The 22,103-nt window shown below is 44.2% G+C and overlaps 1 protein-coding gene across 2 annotated transcripts in view; it reads right to left on the bottom strand.

Annotated features, from left to right (window-relative positions):
• Positions 1-344: 344 nt before the first annotated feature.
• The window catches only part of LOC128749590 (membrane-associated guanylate kinase, WW and PDZ domain-containing protein 3), a 37,013-nt gene continuing 15,254 nt past the window's right edge, over positions 345-22,103 (bottom strand). For both annotated transcript variants that reach the window (XM_053849331.1, XM_053849330.1), the window contains exons 4-17: positions 17,814-17,933; positions 14,567-14,731; positions 13,453-13,648; positions 13,186-13,256; positions 12,380-12,541; positions 11,104-11,611; positions 9,858-10,392; positions 9,313-9,373; positions 7,960-8,358; positions 3,921-4,121; positions 3,767-3,843; positions 3,554-3,700; positions 3,209-3,347; positions 345-2,639 (exon numbers count right to left, since the gene is read on the bottom strand). In XM_053849331.1, the coding sequence (XP_053705306.1) occupies positions 1,456-2,639; positions 3,209-3,347; positions 3,554-3,700; positions 3,767-3,843; positions 3,921-4,121; positions 7,960-8,358; positions 9,313-9,373; positions 9,858-10,392; positions 11,104-11,611; positions 12,380-12,541; positions 13,186-13,256; positions 13,453-13,648; positions 14,567-14,731; positions 17,814-17,933 (3,965 nt within the window). In that variant the 3' untranslated portion in view covers positions 345-1,455. The remainder of the gene's footprint in view (positions 2,640-3,208; positions 3,348-3,553; positions 3,701-3,766; positions 3,844-3,920; positions 4,122-7,959; positions 8,359-9,312; positions 9,374-9,857; positions 10,393-11,103; positions 11,612-12,379; positions 12,542-13,185; positions 13,257-13,452; positions 13,649-14,566; positions 14,732-17,813; positions 17,934-22,103) is intronic.

Here is a 22,103-nt window from a genome sequence, read left to right as displayed (position 1 = left end):
TCACGTGCATGTTGTACATATGTTTAATTTCGTTTACCACTGCGTTGCCATGCAAAACCTGATTTTAAGAGTCGAGGGCAGTTAACTGAATTCTCCGAGTTCGCCACAAGATGTCTCTCTTTCTCAAATTTCTCAATTCAATGCTCGTAGTTTCGTCAGAGAAGTCCATTTTAAAAAGAAAAATAAAATAAAAAATGCTTTGCGTCAGAACAAGTGGAATCATCTCAACTGAAAACCATATTGAGTTTCAGATATATTTATATATTTCGCATGAAAATAAGCTTTTTTTTAATACAATATTTGAATAATCATGAACAAAACACAAAGACAAAAAATGAGGAAATTAGTTGAGCACTTTATTATCAGAGTACAGTCTCTCTTGACACGTAACAGTCTGAGAATAAGCAGAACAAAATAAAAATAGGTCTTATAGTCTATATTTATATGCATTTATATCGATATGGCTAGCAATTATCATGTCTCCAGAGATGGTTTTTATAGGATGGATTATACAAATATATATAGATATATATAAACGATAAACAACAGTCATAGCTTTCCAATATCACCACCGTCTTTCGAAAGTTAAATAATATAGATCTGTTATTTTATTACTCTCTCCTTTCAATGGCTTGTCTAAAACACAGTATGTTGTAACCTGAGTATTTCAAAAAAGATTTCATAGAAAAATAACGAATCTTTCTGCCTGGCTCCTTTGAGAAGGAATAATAATAATAATAACGTTCTATTCCTGCCAGCTGACGCGCAGCAGGGACAGCTCGACTCTACAGATGTTCTGGAACAAATTCTGTGGATTAACAATGAGCGCTTTTTATTTCGTCATGACTGGAATGACTAAAACTCACCCACCTGTGGGATCACAGAGCTCACATGAAGCGGTTTTCACAGTCAAATCTGTTTTTAGAGTACAGTGGTTACCAAGGCAACGGTACGTGGCACTACAGAAACAGCACTCTTTAGAATATGACTGTTTTTGTTCTGACTCTTAATACACAATGATGCTCTTAAATATCTGGACATTCAGTGAACAATACAGGTCCGTCCTTCACAAAAGCTACATGTTTCATGACACATATGATCGGAGAGTTGAATATAGATATCTATACAGATGTATATTGATGTTTAAATACATATTTGAGTTCAGTTATTTACATGGTACTGTACAGGGGGTAAGAAACAAGCATCAGTGGTGCAGGTGGGTGACCAGATCATTGGTTATTGCTCACTAACATGACCAGGTAAAAGAGGCAAACGTGGGTGTCAAACAGGAATAAGATCACACGGACGGTGGATTTAATAAAAAAAAAAACACCTCTTGGATAGGTGATATTCATCAGCCAGAAGTCGGCTGCGAAAAGGCACAAAGAATATGACGCATCAAAGTTATGGAGCGAACCAAAGTAGGTGTGAAGCGGCGTCGAGCCCCTGCTCCAGTCAAGAGACAGCACTTCTTCGCCCTGCTTGCTCTGTTCGTCCCCCGCCATCCTCCTGTCCGAGCTGAGGTGCCCTCTGCTGGCTGGGTGTGAGCCAGGGACCGGGCTGCACAGGCATCCTGCGCCCAGCCAGAGACAGGCCTGAGATGCTGGCGGCAGACGCGCTGCCGTCCGATTGGCTGCCCCCCGACTCGGACTCGTCGTCCCGCGGCTGATCCGGAGCGAGGAAGGAGAAGGGCTTTCTCTGGGACGCCGGAGCTACGGCGGCTTCACCTGATAACCACCTGAACTGTGCAACATCTTCGTCGCCATCTCCCTCATCCTCAGCCCACCACACGTCCTGCAGCTCTCCCCTCAACTCCCTGTACTCGGCTGCCATGTCCCACGTCTCATCCTGCTCTGAGACCTGAGGTCTGGGAAGCTTCCTGACCCCACCTGGAATAGGTAGATTAAGTTCCTCTTCATCTTTGGCTGATTCCACTTTCACGTTCACTTCTGCAGTGTCATGCCGTTGCTCCTCATCTGCAACCCTCCTCACTCCCTCCTCACTCCTTCCTCCTCTCTCTCCACTTCTACCTTCAACACTCCTCCCTCTTCGTTCATCCTTGTTATTTCTCCACTCATATCTTCTCCCTATTTCTTCCTCACTCTCGCTGCTCCTCACCTCATCTCTTACCTGTCTTTCATCCACCCTCCCATTACTACTGCCCTCATCTCTTCTCCCTCTTTCTTCCTCCTTCTCATTTCTTTCCCGTCTTTCTCCCTCCCTCCCTCTACTGCTCCTCTCATGTCTTCTCCCTCTTTCTTCCTCCCTCTCTGTACTCCTCCTCTCATCTCTTCCCAGTCTTTCCTCCTCCCTCTCTCTACTCCTCACCTCTTCTCTAGTTAAACTCTCAGACCTTCCTTTTCTCCTCCGACTCCTCTTCCTCCTCTCCCTGGACCTCCCTCTTCTCACGTCCCTCGGCTCTGAGTCGGGGCTGCGCACACGTGAGCGCCCCTCTCCCTCGGACGCCCAACTCCTTCTCCTTCTTTCCCTCCTGCTCCGCTTCCCTCGATCATCAGTAGACTTGCTTCTCTTCTTGTGTTTGGAGCTGCGCCCCCTCTGCCTGGTGGACCTCACTGCAGCCAAACCCTGCTCCACGGGGTGATGCAGGTTTGAGGGGGAGGTGATCCGGTGCTCACGGCCTGTGCGGAACGTGACGGTGGAGAAAAGGAGAAAAAAGGAAGAACGAATAAGAGAACAGAACGGAAGAATCTCATCTTAATAAAAATGTGTTTGTCAGCTACAGAGAGGCAATAAATGATGTGCAGTGCAAACTGTTAAGAGCGTTCTACAAGTGTCTTCAGTTGATCGACCACATCAGCAGAGAAATGTAGAGAAACAGAAAATGGGAGAACTAACAGGAACCATTACCAACCGCGTATTCTCGGTCCGCCCAATGACATAGAAGCAAGGCTCTCCGAGTTTGGAGTTGGTCATGCACAGAGACAAACTGGAGAGCTCCACTGAGGACACAGAGAAAGGAGGGAAGGAAATGGAAGCAACGGAAAGTGGGAACGGTTAAAAGAACAAATGAGTGGATCCCCAAAGGAAATGGACAAAGGGGACAGATAGTTAGTTGGAAAAGGCAGAAACAGTGAAGCAACCATTACACTGAAAAAAAGCTTATTTTGGTTTGCAATTTTCGCTAAGTCTTGCTAAAAAAATTGATGCTGTAAGGACTGATGGAGAGCATTTTTTTTTTAGTCTTTACCATAATCAGGGACGTAGCCGTTTCCTCTCTTCAGGACGAGGTGGATGCGGTGGCCTCCTCTGCGGATCTGCTCCACCGCCTGGCTGTGGGTCATGCCCGCCGTGCTGTCGCCGTTGATCTCCACCAGCTGATCGCTCACCTGAACACGAGCAAGAGGTTGGGCAATACACTGTTTCAAGACACTAAGATGAGTTAAAAAAGATGGTCCAGAGCCATCATAGCTGCACTGCTGTTCTGGGAGCTAAGCTCTTCCGCCCAGAAAGATCATGGTGACACCCACAGCCTCATCATGGATATGCTGCTTTCTACAGAGAACCGAAGGCTTCAGTTTGCTCTCCCTCACACCTGTATTTTCTGGCTCCGCGACGCTGGGCCTCCATCCATCAGCGCGAGAACGTACAGCCCCATGTTGTACTCGCTGCCTCCTCGAAGGCTGAAGCCGAAACCGGAAGGTCCGCGATCCAAGTCCACGCTGTAATACCTTGAATCACGCTGGAAGTAAAAAGACATGCGTTAAATGCCGCACTTTTTTGTTTTGTGTCCTTTCGTGTCCTCTACCTTGGGTCGTGACCTTTGACCTTTTCTGCTCCTGTGACCGAGGTCATACTCAGCTGTTTCTGAAAGGCTTGATGAATCTGTTGAATGGACAGGTGCCAGGTTAAAGGCAAACAAGAGGACAAACTGGTGTCGGTTCCGGTTGTGTCCGGCCTACATGTGCTCGGCCGAGGCACTATGGTGAGCCGGAGTGTGTTTCCGGCTCGGCGGAGAATCTGGGCGAGCTCCCGGTGCGGCAGGGTCACCACTGAACGACCTTCCACGGCCTCTAATCGATCTCCAGGGCGGATCTGACCACTCTTGGACGCCGGGCTGCCTCGGCGCACCGTCACAAAGCGGTGTGGGAGAAGGGAAGCCGCTGCGGAGAGGACGGAACATCAGACCTTCATGTTTTATTCCGCACTTGTGCTTGTCAAACTCCTACAGAAAGCCAAACGTTCATCCGATTTCCAGACTCACAAACTTTCCTTTTAGCTATGAATAATATATGGGACGGACTTCAAACTTTCAAAAGCAGGACAATTTACATTGCACCGCTGTGTCGGCCAGAATCCCTCAAACATGCTGTAATGAAGTGTTGGTGCCAGTGACTCTCCTCCACTGTCTCCCTTCATTTTCTATCCATCAAACCATCTCTCCACTTGCTGACAGTGGAAAAACTCTGCTGCTTCGATAGTTTGTCTTGCTCTTAAAAAGTCTGTCGACTGTTTAGTCAGCCAAAACCTGTCAAGCTGCTGACAACAACTCGGAAACAAGGGCGGGTGATTACACTCCCTAAGGAGCCGCATCACAGACTTGAGAGGTGAAGATTTTTGTAAAAATGCACAAGAAAAAACATTCTAGAATACTGCATCCCTACTTATTAGACTACAGCAATAGGAATACGGTATATTTGAATAGCTTCATTACATATATTATGTGGTTTCTGGTTTAGCAATTGGTTGATAAAATGTACTGTAAAAAATGTACTTTAAACATGGATTGGATTCTGAGGCATGGCAGGGGGATGGATAAAACTGTCCAAATGATAACTTAGTCAACACTGAAAATAATAATTTACAGCAGGTTTTTATCAATATGACATTGAAATTGTAAGAGCAAAATACAATATAACATTGCAGCCGTACCATCTACTTTCTGGCCTCAGATAAAACAGGCAAACAGCCACATGTGGCCCCGCGTTTAAGGCAGAGATCACCTTCCCAAAACCACAAACTGCCATCAAAGTTGCAAAATTAGTTTGTGGATTTTCCACAGCTGCTGCCAAAACTACCACCCATGTGAAGAGAAAGTACACAAGCCCAAATTTGATGGCTTTAAAATGACTATTACACACTAAGGCAGAACATTTTAACAATTCCATTTCATCATTGGGTCAGTGGAGTGCATCATTTGGTTGTGACTGGGACGTTCCATTGAGTACATGAACAGAAAACATCTCAAAAGTGGAACACTTGAAAGACTTCAACCACCACCATGGTGATCGATGAGTCCATTTACACCAGGTAAGTACAGACGTGGTGCTGAAACAGTCCCACTGAAATGAAACTGTGCACAGTGACATCATTTTTGTCGGTAGGAATATAGGAAGTTGTGTTAAATATGTGAACTTAGATGAAATTTTTCATGATGCATAGTGAGGCACAAGGTGGCACATACTGTTTTCATGTATGGGATGAGCCACACTAGCATTTACTACTGAACAACCCAAGGTTTGGCTGAGTAAAATGAATAAAACATGCTGTGTATTAGCGAAAGCCCAGTGATAAGAAGAGGTCGGAAGGCTGCCCAATAATTAAGAGGTGGCGCCGTTAATCCTGAACCATGGTTTGACAGCTGATATTTCACACGGCCACAATGACGCTCGCCAAAAAAGCAGAAGCAGAAGCTCGCTCCTGTTAATCTCTTGCTCGACTAAAAAGCTTCTTACAGTTTATCGCCGGGCTGTCTGTCCCTGTTTACTTAGTTTTCTCGCAATAAACCACCTCTCACTCTCGCCCTGACCCCTCTTTTGAGGAGAAGCTCTGCTTCACTGACAGCTGCCTCCTCTTCACTTCTGCCTTATGTAACCCACAAACACCCCGACACTCTCCTTCAGATATTCAAAAACCTTCAGGGGACATCAGATAAAAATAGCAGCAGTGGCTCAAAAACTTTTGTCGTCGTGGCATGTCATTTATTTATGCAAAGACATTTAAAAAGGAGTTTAGTCCCGAGCCCGCGGCGACACGTCTCCCAACCGGACCTAATCTGAGTGACCCAGGCAGAAACGGCAATCAGGTCACGTCAAAGCCAGGGCTTTGCCAACGCTCTTCTTATCATGCATAATACATCGGTTGAGCATAAACGGCTGCCAAATACATGGATTCACATGCGACAGCCACACACACACAAACACACCAGGGTCGACACAGCAGCCGCACACACCAGTGAGACATCAGTTTCGTCCACGTCGCCCTTCCCTGTGTAATCCTGCTGCAGTGCCCAGGAGCGCGGAAGCTGCATGATCCCACCGCTCAGGAGTGAAAGCAATGGTAAAGCCCCCCTCCCTCTTAAATCCCCCTCTGCAGCCCAGATGCATCAGCAGACATTCCCTCTGCAGCTTACCAATGCCAGGCTGGACAGCACACTGTTGATCAACCTGCCCCTCTGAAGTGCAGCAGCTGCACAATGCCCGTCATGTTTAAATTCACTCACGCCGTCCCGCCACAGCGCCAGGCAAAAATGAAGGAGGTATTTACCAACTTTAATCCCTCCGACACACAGCGAAATAAGAAAACAATGGAAGAAGAAAATCAGCATTACGTTTAGACTCCTTCACAGTTCTCAAAGCAGACTGTAGTTTCTCCAGCATCTCTCTCTCTGGTTGGCATGTGAAGACAAAAGTATTCCCTTAGAATTCGGGGAGCTAGGATTTACAGGTGCGGCGAAAAGAGAGAGTTTGGCTGTCCCCTGTAAGAAGCTTGGTCAGAGAAATGTTCCGGCATCCGAGCGTGGAAGGAGGCAGAGAGACTGTTTTAATCTGTTAAAAACTAGACTGGACGCTTCCACCGCATCATGAATGGGTGGGAGAGGAGGAGAGAGACGGAGGGAGGGGGCTTGTGAGAGTGCGAAGACTGACGGATGGGAAGGATGGGACGTGATGAGATGGAAAGAGTGCGAGTGACGGGGCAGAGAACAACGTTGCGATTTGCGATTGAATGCAGGCGACAGGTGAGACTTTAATCCCCCCACGAGGGAAGAAATGTGTGGTTTCTTGAGCCATAAATTCAGCTGCTGTTCAGTGGACCACGGGTAAGTCGTTCCCAAAACAAGGACAAGAGCAGGATCATCAGTGAGAGTGGCCAGCCTCGGCATGAGGAACATAAGGAATGAACTTGAGAAGTTCACCGGATGGAGGAAGGAGGCATGCTCCATACTGAGTTTCAGGGCGCTGTACACAACATCAATGCTTAGGAATAAATACTGTATAATATGCTGATGACTCTTCAGTTGAAGTGAGGCAGGCATGTTATTACACAAAGCTCCATGAAGGACCGAGATGGGCTGAACATCCTTGTGTGTTATGACTGTGGCTTGGTCTTTTGCTTCTCCTCCACATGCTATTGAGGTGGCCCAGGCATCTTTTTAGGAGGCGGCCACATAAGGCACCCCTTGCATGTCCAACTGGGAGGTAACCGAACTGAGCAACTATGGCTACCACCACAATAGCAGGAGGAAGTTCCTGGGGAGGAAGAAGACTGGGCTTCTTTGGAGTAGTGGCTGCCCCCGCCACCTGACCTCAACTCAGCGATGGAAGACAGATGGATTACACGTTTAAGATACAAAATGTGAGTCCCAAAAAAGTCTAGAGCATGGGAAATGGTGATATGTCGCAGCGATTCGCCAACCTGATCAAAGAACAACAATGAAACCAAGACCAAACAAGGGAGCTACAAAGCGGTTCCAGCAGGGAGCACTAAACTGGCGTTATCACTTTCATCAGGGCTACTCCTATAAAGCCACTCGAGAAGAAAACAGTGATGCATTGTGAGCCACGCAGTGGCACCAAGCCACTTTATAATAAGTAATCACTTAATGGAGCTTGTGTTGACAAGGGCAGGGGAATAAAATCTGCGTGAACAAATCACCAAATGGATCTACTGGAACAGACACAGAGAAGTTTGCTAATAGACAAAGCTAAAGTTTTCTCTTACCTTTGCCGTTCTCCACATCCTGTGAGGCGATGACAAACCCAAATCCTTCCCCGGGTTTTCTTCTCAATTCCACATCGAACCCCCGCAGCGGTCGCGTCCTGTCTTCCCCATGTCTCCCCAGCAGGGGGTCAGGAGTCGCCTCGTCCTCCAGTCCAGTGTTGATCCAGTCCTTAGGCTCCATGGTTAAAGTGACGGGGATGGACTCCAGGAAGCTGGTGCTCTGGATGAGAGAGGAGCGAGTGGGAACTGGAGAGGGAGGCGTGCTCCTCGACACTCGGGGCATCGGAAGAACGTCTGAGAAGATGTTGGAGTCTGAGCCTCCTGGTGGAGGAGGAGGCCGCAGCAGTGGGGAGGGAAGTCTTCGGAGAGGTCCCGGGGAGATGGAGGAGTGGTAGATGCCTGGAAGATAAGCCGAGGTGAGCTTGGTCTGTGAAGCCACTGACAACCCCTGCCAAGCAGCTCATTTGAGTCATCATGTCAACATCAACGTCCAATATCACTCTGCTTAATTCAAATCCTGGGATTATTTGTGGTCATACAACATTGCACCTCTTTTTGTGTGGGCTTTATTCTTATCATTTTTCTATATTGTCAATTAAAATGAACATAACAGAGGAACACTAAAAATGGACAAAGGACAAAATGGAAATATGTGAACATATCTGGAAAATATTTTCACAATAATCACTTCACACTCAGCACTGCTAAGTTTTAAGTAATTGGCGCTTTCAAGTGCAATGCAATTGTTGCAAGTTTTTTATAATGACATTTTGTAGTCAATGATGTTAAAATTGATTTTGACTGCACAAAAATGTAATTGTAATTTACATGGAATGAAGAATTAAAGGTAAAAAAAAAGGTCAATATACTATTATATATATATATATATATATATATATATATATATATATATATATATATATATATATATATATATATATATATATATATATATGTTTATTCAGAACTTACATTTATAGGATTCAAAATGAAACACATACAACATTTAGAGATTCATCTGGACCCTTTTGGGGAGAAGCAGTTTATTTCATGTGACATTTGTTAGTGAGGACTCCTTTAGTTCTCACTGAGTGCCACCCGAGTGAAGGGCCACACAAACACCCAAACTAAAGAGCCGCCCATTATCTATGACTCTTTTGCTTCACACTAAATGGATCTGTTTACTAATATTGTTGCAGCTATTGCAATGGTTCAAGATACTAAATTTTATTTATGATTTTATTTCAACCACAAACGTACATGGTGGGATCATAAATGTATTTTAAAGTTGCTTCAAGAAGCTCATAATGTCTGAAACATTAAAATTAAGGCAAAAGACAATTGTTTACTGACCTCTGTAAACCAGCAAGATCACCTCATCCTGTTTGGTGTGTTCCTGCAGAACTGTTTGTACCTGTCAACAAAAGTGTTACTTAACATTACATTACTGACATTTGTGACATAAAGTTTAAAAAGGGTTCTGGAAACAACCTGATATATAATGCATACTATTTATAGTGCCATATTCATAAACATCTTTTTGCTACATAACATTGCATATTTATCTGAATTAATTTTCTAAATATCTTGCCCAGACAGCAGCTCCACAATATTTCAATGCTGCAACATAAAATCTACAAAAACAATGATACACACAAGCACACATCAAAACTTATAAAATAATTGTGAACACTGTCAAAAGGAAGTAAATGATGCTGCGTCATAGTTAGCCCATATCCACATCTACTGTAATCCATATGAATTTAGCTTTAGCTGTTGTAAAGTAAAGTTGTAAGTAAAGAACTACCCAGTAAACCATCTCACTTATGATGAAATGTCAGCATGAAAAATTCAACTTTTAAAAGATGATCTTAAGTTTTTCAGCTTGGGTAAGTTACCTGAGGGCAGCTCAGACTCTGGACATCTGCTCCATTTATTTTGACGATAGCGTCCCCTGGCTGTAGCGTGGTGCACTGCTTCCTGTTCCAGACCCGTTTCACTACTGAGAACCTTCCAGCGGGACCACCGGTCATCAGACTGAAGCCCAGGTCTCCCTCATTCTTCGTCAAGGCCACAGGCACCAGCTCGCCCCCACTCAAGCTGCCGTTCCCCAAACTCATGCCGCCAGGAGACGACATGCTGCTGGGGCTCATGTTGGTGCTGGTGGTGTTGCCACCAAAGACGCGGCGCTGGGGGCTGTCCGGGGTCGCAGGTCGCTGGTTGGTGGTCTGCAGTCTATAGAGGCGTGAGTTAGTGCTGGTGGGTCCGCCCGGGGAGGAGGAGGGGCGCCGGGGAGAGAGAGGCAGAGGAAGGTGGGACACCGGCATGTTGAAAGTGGACAAGTCACTCTCTGAGGACTTGTACGTGCCGTAGCGTGAAGGAGGAGGGGGCGTCGACAGAGAGTTGTTGTTGTGGTTACGGATCATTGATGCACTGAGGGGAGAGAAGATGGAAAGTGAATGCTGAGAAGGCAGAAAAGTCTCTTCTCATTTTGTTTAGCATTCAATAGAATAGATAAAATAAAGTCAATAATGTTCAAAGTAGGTGCTTTAGATTTCGACCAAAGAACAATTGCTTTTTAACATCAATACTAACATCATCAAATACTTTCATCCACATATCATAATTCATTCTTCTCAATTCCTGCTTGGTGGACATGATACACCATAACTTTGCTTTGCTGACGCTTCGTTTCTCCAACAAGGTCATGTTTGGTCACCATTAAATGCTAGAAAAAAAAGGTGTCCCCTGACCTAGATGACCCAAATAATGAGTGTTAATGCTGCTGTTTAGAGTGAACTTTTGCCGACTATTCCTGGGTAAAATGTAGTCAGGCTAAACAAGGCAAGTACTTTATCATCATCAATTACAGGCTAATATGCTGCTAATACACATACATATCAGTAGTTTATTTATGATAATGTATATTCCATAATCTAGATTGTGCTTTTCCTCTAAAAATCACAATTCAAAAGGCTGTCAACAAATGTCATGGTTGCGCTTCAGATTCTATCACTATGAACCACTTACTTAAGTGTATTACCATCTTATTCAGCAACACTATATTCTAGTTCACTCTAAATAACACCTTAGCGGTAAATAACTAATAAATAAAGGAGTTTATTGATATGTGTTGAGTGTTACCGGTGTGAGCCGATGGCTGAGACCACCTCACTGTCGCTCTGACTGGCCAGCGTTGGGTCAAAGGACTGCAGCCTGGCCAGACTTCTGAAGGTCCGCGGCGCACGTGCTGGAGATGGGGAGACAGCGTTGCTCATGCTGGAGCGTCTATAAGACGGCTGTCTGGTTATAAAGGGCGACCCATTCCCATTAGAGTCCAGAAGATCCATGTAGTTGCCGTCATTGGGCTCTCCGTTGTAGTCGTAGTGCTGGTTCTGGGGGGTCGGTGTTAGCCGGCGAGGTAGCTGGTGCAGGGGCTGAGGCTGGACGGTGGTGGGGAGCAGGACAGGGTCATCCGGGTGCCTCGGGGAGAGCTGCTTTGGACGCCCGTCTGGGTTGTATAGCATGGGGTAGCCCCTCCTGACCTCCACATCCACGCTGTGACCCACCGGCACTGTCTTCAGCATCTCCACCACCTCCTTGTGAGAGACTCCCAGCACACACACATCGTTGATGTAGACCAGGATGTCAGCTGAAGAAGAAGAAGACAGAGCTATGCTACTTGGGTTCTTGACAATACATTTGTGCCTATAAATTTGAATAAACAAAATGTTTATTTCAAAACCATGAAAAGTTATTGTGCCGCGTACTTCACATCCACGCAGCCTGCAGATGAAACACAGAACCATGTTCTGTGTGGGTTTGTACTAATCCAAAGAACTAATCCCTGTCAAACAGCCTATTAGCAGATATGGACCGGATCCCTCCCAGCAGAGACAGTCTGACTCTTGAAGCGGCAACATCAGCTGATTCTGTGCGAGTGCATCTCTCGACTCGGTGCGTGTGTCTGCATCAGTGTGTGTTTTGATCGTTAGATTACAGCACACGGGCGCCGAGGATTAAAGTGGGATTGAGATGCCGACTTTTCTGTAGGACATCAGATAAACTACCAAACTCAAACATGTTTGGATAAATTGAGAAATGACAAAGAGCAAAGAAGAAAAGCCTATACTAGCAGAGGCTTTATCTCAAATATATATTTAAAAATGAGAAGCTGAATGAATTAAAGGATTTTCTATGTCAATTATTTTTGGAATATTTGACATGCCATAATTCTGATATGTGGATATAGCAGTGGAAAAATAAAGTAGAGTATAAAATATTATATAATAAAATAGTATATAATAAAAAATATTTATTTTTTTATCTTAAACTTCTGCATTTGTTCCAGTTAATTTATCCTTCTTCACCAGTCCATAGAGAGGCGGTAATAACACAACAATGAAAGTACTTTTCTTACCTGTTTTCAGTGCTGAAGGTCCATTTGCAGTCACACTGTAGACCTGCAGCAACTCTCTCGGTCTACTGCCGCCGACGATGTTGAACCCGAACCCTCTGGAACCCTTGATCAGGTGAGTGTGCACTGGGAAACCCCGGAGATCGTCAGGGTGCTCTGTGAACCCTGGATGTCCACAAAATATTTCAAAGAGGTTTAAATGTAGGCAATAAATGATGGCAAATATCTGTAGAATTAATGGCAAAAAACAAACATCACCTCAAAATGTTAGTTAAACAAATAATAAAATGTTCTATCAGAATAAAATAATTAAATTGTTTATTTAAGGCGTTAAAATAATTGTAAACATGCAAATGAAAAGACATTTTGCATTGAGTGACGGGCATAAACGGTTACTTTACTGCCCCCATCTGGCAATATCTATGCACTTCACCTAAGAGGAGTAATCTCTTTGCCACACATGAACGCCAGAAAAACATCCCACATTAGAGCATAAACATGGTTCCATAAATCACATATTGACGTGAGAGGCCAGGTCACATGACCTCCATGTCTGGACCGCCTCTGGAACGTCCTGGCTTCCCGCCAGTGGGTCCAAGCTTTAGGCCTTAATCACTTACTCGTCTCCGTTCAGCTAAAAGCTCATTCAATCTCATTTGACTCTAACAAGCTGGCTCCGTTTGTGGTTTCCGTTCTCAACAAATGCGCAGCTTCATTTGGGCTGTTGAACGGTGAAATGTGGACTAATAATAACAACGGGGAGGGGGAGAGAAAAAAAAAAAAAAGGCGAGACAAAGAGAGCGACTCACATTCGTTTTTGTAAAGACTCTCCCTGCTTGACGCTCGAGGACTCTGCCAGCTGGTCCTCTTTGGGTTGTGACTTCAGGAGGCCAAGTGGGTAATGAGAACACAGAAGAACCATGATCACATTTTTGGGCTTTAAAAGTGGAGCAGAACGCCACGCAATGATGGAAATTCTAGACAATTTTTTTAGCATGTTTTGGCCTAATATCATTCCTCTTATTTTTTCTAATAAACATATCGAAGCAGAGTCAAGAGGTTGGAGAGGCACTCACTCGATGTAGTGGCTCTCTCCGTGGTCGCTGACGGCCTCCTCCCAGTGGTCTGGTGTCACCCCTCTCACCCTGGACCCTCCTCTGTACCCATTGACACCATTCTCCATGACATGACCCTCACCTCCGCTGGACGTCCGAGGCCGCCTGGGGGAGCGGTGGCGGGGGCGAAGGCCGCTGCTGACGCCGGCAGATCCTCCTGTAACCAATGACGAAGGTTAGATATAATATCGAGCGGCAGGTGTGTTAATCTGCCGGAAGACTGACTAATGAGCGGATGCTATTCTATCGAGGCTTGTCAAGCCAAAAGACCTGAGGTCAGCATCTCAGCGGGCTTTGTCCTCCCTCAGAAGAGCGTGTGACCGTGCATGCCATCCGACCAGCCGGAGGGAATAAGCAGATTTTCACCAAACTGTCCTTGTCGCTGCCCTTCAGCTGTGAAACTGCGACTCGTGCGGCATCTTGAGTTTGATAAGCCCGCCCACCCACTTCAGATGGCACAGATGTCAGGTTGCTGGACGCCTTGCTGCTAGTGTCCTGAACGCAGCAGCGACATCACTCCAGTCTCCTTGTCTTGGACTGGGTCGGTTGTGAAAAAGCTTATAAAATAAAGTGTCATAAAGTTGGGTATTAGTAGAGAATAAAATATAATGAGGAAAAAGAAGAAAATGTCCAAAAAGAATATTGAAAATGCAAGAGAAAATACATTTATACTCTCCTTAAAAATCAATAAATTCATCCAAATAACTTCCCTATAACAGCCGGCCAGTTTAGCTCACTTTTAAAGCAACACAAGAAATCGATCAAAGTGTTGGGTGAGATAGATGTTGTAATTTACTTTCTGTTCTGTTCTGTGTGTGTGTGCCTCTGAGTTTGTGTGTGTGTTTGCAGATATCTCTGGTTTCCTCCTCCCCTGCTGGCCCTGAAGGCATGCTGACCTTCCTCTGGTGGCGATCCAGCGATCGATGAGGCCGCGGCACCGTGGCAAGTTTAGAGCATGCTAATCGTGCTAATGATTGATTCATCTGCGAATCACACACCATGGTGCTGCGTTATAACCACCGCAGCCGCCGGAACATCACGACAGAGACGGGCCGTGTACACGGTCATCACGTGCCTGAGTCGTCCTCGCTGTTGTCGGCCTCCTCTGCGGTTTTCTCCAGGTTGCTCAGCGATTTGCTGCGTGTGCGGAATGTTCGGAGCAGGTTGCGATGTTCCTGATAGGTGATAGGGGGCGTCTCTGCGGTGATGTGGACAGGCCGAGGGGTCCCGTAGTAATTCCCTAAAGCACAGGTGGAAAGACAATTACATGTCAAATTTTGTAAAAAGAGCTATATTCATTTCCTTTATTGTCCAAAATGAAGCACTCAGATACTGAAGAAAGTTATTACCACACCAAAGAGGTGAAAAATGAAAAGAACTGGGGCCAAAAAAATTCAAACAATTGCAAACTGCATCTCTCCTTTACAACCTTCTCTGACTCCTCTCTGGACACACAGATCCAAGGCATTGCTGCTCAATAACTTAGCATTGAACTTAAATATAATTTCATTTAAATTCCATCCAGTTATTTCCACCAAGTAATTTCATCTAAGCGCCACAGTATTAACTGATGAAAATACGCATCATAAGAGACTCCAGCTCATATTTGAATGTGTGAGGGGGAAAGCCCAGTGAGGGGCCGACCAGGCTATCTTGGGGGGGTCGCGTCAATGGCACCAATGACATCAGCAAAATAGATTTCTGCAGAGCCCACTAAAAATGTGCTGAGTCCGCAACAGTGAAAAAAAACCCAGACAAAAAGCATTTCTTAAAACCAACAGTGATGGTTTAAAACTCAACACAATTGTTGCAGCACAATGTATTTGGGCCACAAGCTGGATAGGAATAGACTTTAAATAAGTTTATCAACAGGATGCCCTTTGAACCTAGTAGAGGTGTTGGTTGGATGTCAGCACACTCTCATCCATGCTGAAGAACCCGTGTCACCCACATCAGCACACTCCCATCATCACTGCACTGAAAATAATGTGGTTCTTAACAAGATAAATAATGATAATTTATCTTGATTTAAGCATGAATTTCTTGATGACTTTTCAGTAATATCATAAAGCAAGCAGAACACTATCTATTTCCTCGGAAGCTAAGAAAATACCAGCTATTTCCTGCTCACATTTATCATATTACATTTATTTTTGGGCAGTCAAAAGTTACATTTTAAGTAATAGCAACTTAAAATTCGTATTTTTTATCTCATTCCTATATATAGCAAACTTTTATCCTGCAGCACACATCCTGCTAATTTCACTTATTTCAAGTCCATATTTACTCATCTTGCTTATAGATGTCCCTTTTTGCAGCATGAGAGGCTCTTTGAGACACCTCAGCATCATGTGAGACTTCATCATCAACTCTCAGTTCACAGAACAAACCATTCAAAACATTTATAAATAACTATAAAACCACAGTCTTGACTATTTAAACAACACATTTTATAGTCTCCCTGGCTTCTGTTATCTTGCCCTCAGCTTTTACTATGTAAATCATTTCTGTATTTATCTTGACCACTTCTACGCTCTTTCTTTTAATTCAGTTTTATATTTATTCTGAGTCGCCCTTAGGGCAACTTTCATCAGTTTTCTTTGAATGAATCTGTGTAGAAATCCAATCAACAACAAATTGTCTCCATAAACCGACTACTGTTCCTTCTCAGAAATGCCAGTGCAGATGCAGGCATGTCTCATAATTAAGCCCATGCACACTGAAGCAAATGTCACAGCTGATATTCGCACCAGGGCGACCAGCTGCATCAATATTTTACCAAAATGGAATGAGGCAAATAAAAGCCTCTATATTCATATATTCTCCTGCAAAGCAGGCCAGAGCTGGGGTGCGTGCGCGGCGCACTATAGACAGTGTGCATTACAATTCCCTGGAGATCATCTACTGTACATGGTCAATACTCTGGTTTATAGCCAGCTGCTTCAGCTGCTTTAATAAAGTAAATGAAATTACCTCCCCCACATGTTCGCCTCATGGAAATCCAAGCCGGTTGGGGAATAACATTAGGTTAGTGAGATCAACATGGTGAGGCCTCGGTGTCAACATTTACGGCCGTCTGTGCCGGCGCCGCTGATTGCTCGGCAGCAGCTACACGTCCATCAGTGTCGCAAGTGAGGGCAGTGGGGATGACATTTATTGCCGCCACCGAACACTGATAAATGATGGAAGTTAATCTGCAGAGGGTCTTTCATCAGGAGCGGAACCATGACCCTCCGAGGAGGTGGGTTCGACAGGTACCCAAACAACAGCAACATATAGAGTTAATATTAACACCTCTAGTGTAGGCTGCATACACCCTCAGAAGATCATGGGCCTAGACAGACACATTCATGAAGTCTTCAGTGACTGATGTCTGGAATACAATCTTCACAACATCTTCTCAGGCTTTTAGTATGTGGAGCATTCCACAGCCAGAGTGGTTCAGAGTCTCCAGGAGGCTTGGAGGCCAACAATAGCGTCTGTCTCCAGACTAACAAGCATATATTAAGAAGAAGAATCAGACAGGACAATGAGGTAAAGCACAGGGACCCATTTCTTGATGAAAAGGGGGGGAGAGGGTTCCATACTAGGACCCGCAATTCAGAGATGTATTTCTAATTTATTTATGGATTTATGTAGGTGGACTGTGCGTCGGTGGCTGAGGGTTGTAAGTTCAGTTTGACTGAGTGATGAAGACACTTTGATTTGCATTGATTTGAATGAAATATATATTGATTTTTGACTGAATTATGCATGTGGAAACAACAAAAACGATGCGGTGACTCCATGAAAAAATGATCAGGACTTCACCTGGATGTTCGATAATTCATGGCATGGTTAATTTATGCATCTGAGAAATTCCTCTGCACATCTGCTGCGGCAGCATATTTGACCTTCCAGACAACGTGAAGGGAAAAGTTCAGGGTTGAACAAATACATGGTGTTTTTTACTTCAAGATATTTCAACGGCTTCCATATCTATATCATACTAAGCAACATTTAGTTTCAAGTTTCAGATGGATGGATGGATGGATGGATGGATAGATAGATAGATAGATAGATAGATAGATAGATAGATAGATAGATAGATAGATGGATGGATGGATGGATGGATGGATGGATGGATGGATGGATGGATGGATGGATAGATAGATAGATAGATAGATAGATAGATAGATAGATAGATAGATAGATAGATAGATAGAGAGATGGATGGATGGATGGATGGATGGATAGATAGATAGATAGATAGATAGATAGATAGATAGATAGATAGATAGATAGATAGATAGATAGATAGATAGATAGATAGACCTCCTAACCTTTAAACTTGCCACTCTCCAGCAGAGCTCCAGACTCTTCCAATGAGAAGAAGTCCTCGACGGAAACAAAGTTATAGTCGACTCCTGAGATTTCGCCGGCTCTTGGCAGTCTGGTCGTACCTGTCAAGAGAACAGGAAATAAAGCTTCACACACCGCGGGGAGAAATACTCTCGATGGTCTCATTTCACAACCAATCAATGTTTTATCCTTCGATCTGGGGGTCATGAATCACCATCAGTTTCCTGTGTTTAAACGTGAGAGCAATTCAGTGGGAGATAGATCATACAACAGAGGTGTGTTTAAAAGAAGGAAGGCGTGGAGGAAAGATAACTGACCTCCTCATTGAGCGTGAAATGACTGAAATATTAATGGACAAGAATTGCGTGGCTTGTCATTTACAGCAGCAGCTCACTCTTGTTGCGAAATCACACCGGCTCAATAACTCATCTGCGAGCAGACCCAAGCGTGCCCTTTGGTTTGTGAGTATAATATCAGGCATTTACCAAGGCTGCTTTATCATAACCAGCTCGATAAAAATTGAATGAAACTTTAATGAGCCTTTCTGAAAGACTCTCCATCACCATTCATCGACGGAGCGCTCACATGATCAATGAACAGTCATCGCTATTGATCCGTCTTGACCTTGGCCTGGAAGACAACATGGAGTCCAGACCACCATGTAGGGAGAAAAAAAAAAAAAAACAGAATCTCCTCAGCGTTAATTAAATGTAGCGTCACGTGGTGTTCCATTAAATGTCACATCAGGCTGCAGGTTTTTATTAATCTGATTTGTAACCCCAGAGTAACCAGTCTGTCCTTGAGATGGATGATTCCTCTCCCCAGACGAATGCAGGGCCGAGACTGAACGGAGGGCAAATCTGTGTCCTTGTCCTGGAGGACCGTGTGTGATGTCAGCGCTGGGGATCGCACTCACACCCATCCTCACTATAAAACTGATGATGAATGCGCAGCTGTCCTGGCAACACGGAGGAGACGCCCAACACACAGCACCTAAAACACTGCAAACTACAGGACAGTCTGATTTCACAACATGAGCCCTTAAAGTGCCGTTCCTCAGAGAGCCACTATCTTCTAAGTACAGCAGAGAAAAGCACAATTAAGGCAGCAAGGTGGCGCCGCGGTTAATATTCCTGCCTCACAGCTGTTCTCTAATGTGCTTGTGCTCCTCAAACAATCAGCAGGATGTCGCTTCTAAACCGTACGTGACACTGTCTCTGCGTGCCCTGCAGCAAACTGACCACCTGTCCAGGGTTGAACCGGACACTGAAATCTATTAGAGCGGACTTAAGCTGCCCACCATGACCCTGCCGGCTTTACAGCGAGCGCGCGGCGATTTTAAGCTAACAAAGGACCACTTTAAAGACAGAATATTACGTGCACTTTAACTTAGATGTTCGGGTATGAAGCACGATAAATGGCATATTTATAGATCAAGAATTACATGTATAAATATTAGGGATGGGATTCGATTTAAAAAAATAATCTAATTAAATACAGAATTTAACTAATCACAACACAGTTTAATGGTATAAGAATATTTGCCACAAGAAGCCACATTTTCAATTTGAATGAATTTGGTATATGACTGACTCAAATGATGGACCCATACATACATTTAAACAACAAAATATTGTTTATTTGCATCAGTTTGACAATAGCACAATAGGATGGTGGCTATATTAAATTTTTTTATACAACCTTATTTAAACTAAAGCTCCTTAATGTCATGAAAATATTTGTATAAGAATTTAAATTAAATTAAATTATTTTTTGTTGTTATTAATTAATTGTAATAATGTTGTAATTAATTAATCGTAAATAACTCATGAAAGTCCCACCACGAATAAAAATATAACTAAATGTACAAATAAACAAATAAATGTCAAAATGTCAAAATAACACAAATGAATGAAATCTGATTTTATTTTATCTAAGAATGTTGCTTTTTCTATGTATATGTACATTTATTTATTTATACATTATTTTTCAACATTTATTTATTAATGCATTTATACATTATGCTTTTTATTTTTTTTTCGACAATTCGCTTTTATGATGCAAATTAACAAAGCTCAGTCTGACCTCCATCATGGCTACAGAAAATACAACTGTCTTACAAAAAAGAATAATAACAACAATGAATTGGTGGTCATTTGAGGGCGGTACTGAATGTTCCGCACCAAACATGGAGGGCAGTTGCTTTATCACCGCTGTTAATGAGACCGCTATATCTGTATATCTGGTACAAACATGCCACTGCAATAAAGCAGCATGGCGACGTGTTCATTGAGAGATTTTCCTTTGGTGGTTTTAAGTGGCTAACTAACAGTGAGAAGCAGATTAGCCCCGGGGTAATGGTCATGACTTTGGAGGTTGAGGGTTAAAACCTGAGGTAAAGACGGTGGCCTTCACGGAGATAAAGGAGTTGGTCCCTTCAACAAGTTCCAGAGGGGTGTGGCGTGACACACCCTGCTCTCTCTCTCTCTGGATTTCGCCTCCACCTTCCCTCAGCCTTCACCTAAAAGCAGCTGCACACGCAGGAATTTAAAAGGTCTTGGTGTTTAATGAAAGATCTGATAGGAAGTCTCCTGGTGACAAGCCACATGTGAGTAATTCTTCTCCTCCCTCAGGACATGCACAATCTCTGCAGATGCTCCTGCATGAGGCGAGCATTCATTATCTATGTCCCCTCCTAACAGATTTATTTGACATGTCAGCGGGGGGGGGGGCAGGATGGATTATTGACATCTTCTTCCCCTCCCCACCCCGCCCCCGCAGGTGCCGCGTGCCAATACCCAGAGACGGGGTGAGATAGGGATTGAAGAGGCAATTACTGTGAGCACTGTATCAACACCCAGAGAGCGCTGTCTGTCAAGATCATCACACTGCTAACAATGAACGTTGAAGCGGAGACACTGCAGACCGTCTGCCTGGCGACAGCGAAACGAGCATATTAGGAGAACCAAATGATGTCTCTTATCTCTGACGCGCTCGGAGGACAATTACAAAAAGTCTTTTATAGAGGAGACGGAGACAAAAGCGCTGATGACTTTGGCTCAGAGCGATCCAAGGGCATATGGATAAATGGATAGTGCGATGACTAAAATCTGGACGGGAAAAGTTGAGGAGTGCGTGGTGATGTCTGAGAGCACTCTCTGAGAGTGACCATTGTAACATGCTGAAGGACTGATGCTGGAAGGGAGAGGGCACTAAATCTGAACCAGATGTCTTCTGTCAGATGGTGAGCCAGGAAAAGGAGCCTCAAAAGAGATGCACACAAATGCTTGGAACGGTTTAGGAGGAATTAAGAAATCCTCGTGGGCCACCTCAACCCAGCTCTTGGAAGCCAGACAGCAGTATACTGTGGTAATATATTTTCCTCAGAGGGTTTTTCTGTGAGGGAGAGGGACGTGTTCGCCTTCCTCAGTGACCCTGCAACAAAGGTTCAGTGGATTTGATCACATTTATAGGTCAAAATTCCATGACGGAAAATTGATGAATGTTGCTGATTTGGGCTTTAAAGATGGAGAAACAGTGTCTCCAACCAAGTCACTGAAACACACACAGACACTGAGGAGGGCAGTGAGGCAGAATCCCTGTCATGACGCACCTCAAGAGCCAACTCTTGTGGTCAGTTTGCAGTATTGTTTGGTTTTAATGCTTAATGCAACACAACAGCCTCGAGGAAACACAGTAAAACTGAACTTCAAAAAGTCCACAACAAGAATCAGGACAAACAGTATATCCAATAAAAACTGCCAATAACTAGTGGCCGAAAGTGGTTGTCTACCATATCAACAACTTACTTACACTGAGTAACATACTCAATACTCGTACTCAACGGACACTGTAACAATACAGTGCATTCCATCTCCACTTCCATCTGACCGCAGTGGTCCCCTCCTCCACTTCGGCGCATGCTTTTAATTCAATTCCACCCTCTAGATTATTGATACCCTCGTGTACATTTACTTAATTTTGTGCTTCATTTGCATTTTTATGTACTGCCTTCCTGCCTGAGTGAACCACTGCAGAGCTCTCCGCCTCAGTGCTAGCATCAAGAAACATATTCAAAAAATGATAATAATGTTGGGACACTTACACGAGATACATCAAGAAGCAGGAGAGGCGCACACAAGATCCTGCAGGGGGCCACACTGAGCCAGTGATGGCGTTGCTTCTGATTTACATCCCTTCTTCAAAACCCTCCTTGTAGGTATGTAAAAGCTATGGGTGAAAGCAGTTTTGTCTCTGGCTATTGTCTCTCA

The sequence above is a fragment of the Synchiropus splendidus genome, chromosome 18 (assembly GCF_027744825.2).
Source record: "Synchiropus splendidus isolate RoL2022-P1 chromosome 18, RoL_Sspl_1.0, whole genome shotgun sequence".
NCBI lineage: Eukaryota > Metazoa > Chordata > Actinopteri > Syngnathiformes > Callionymidae > Synchiropus > Synchiropus splendidus.
This window is presented reverse-complemented; position numbering and strand designations above follow the sequence as displayed.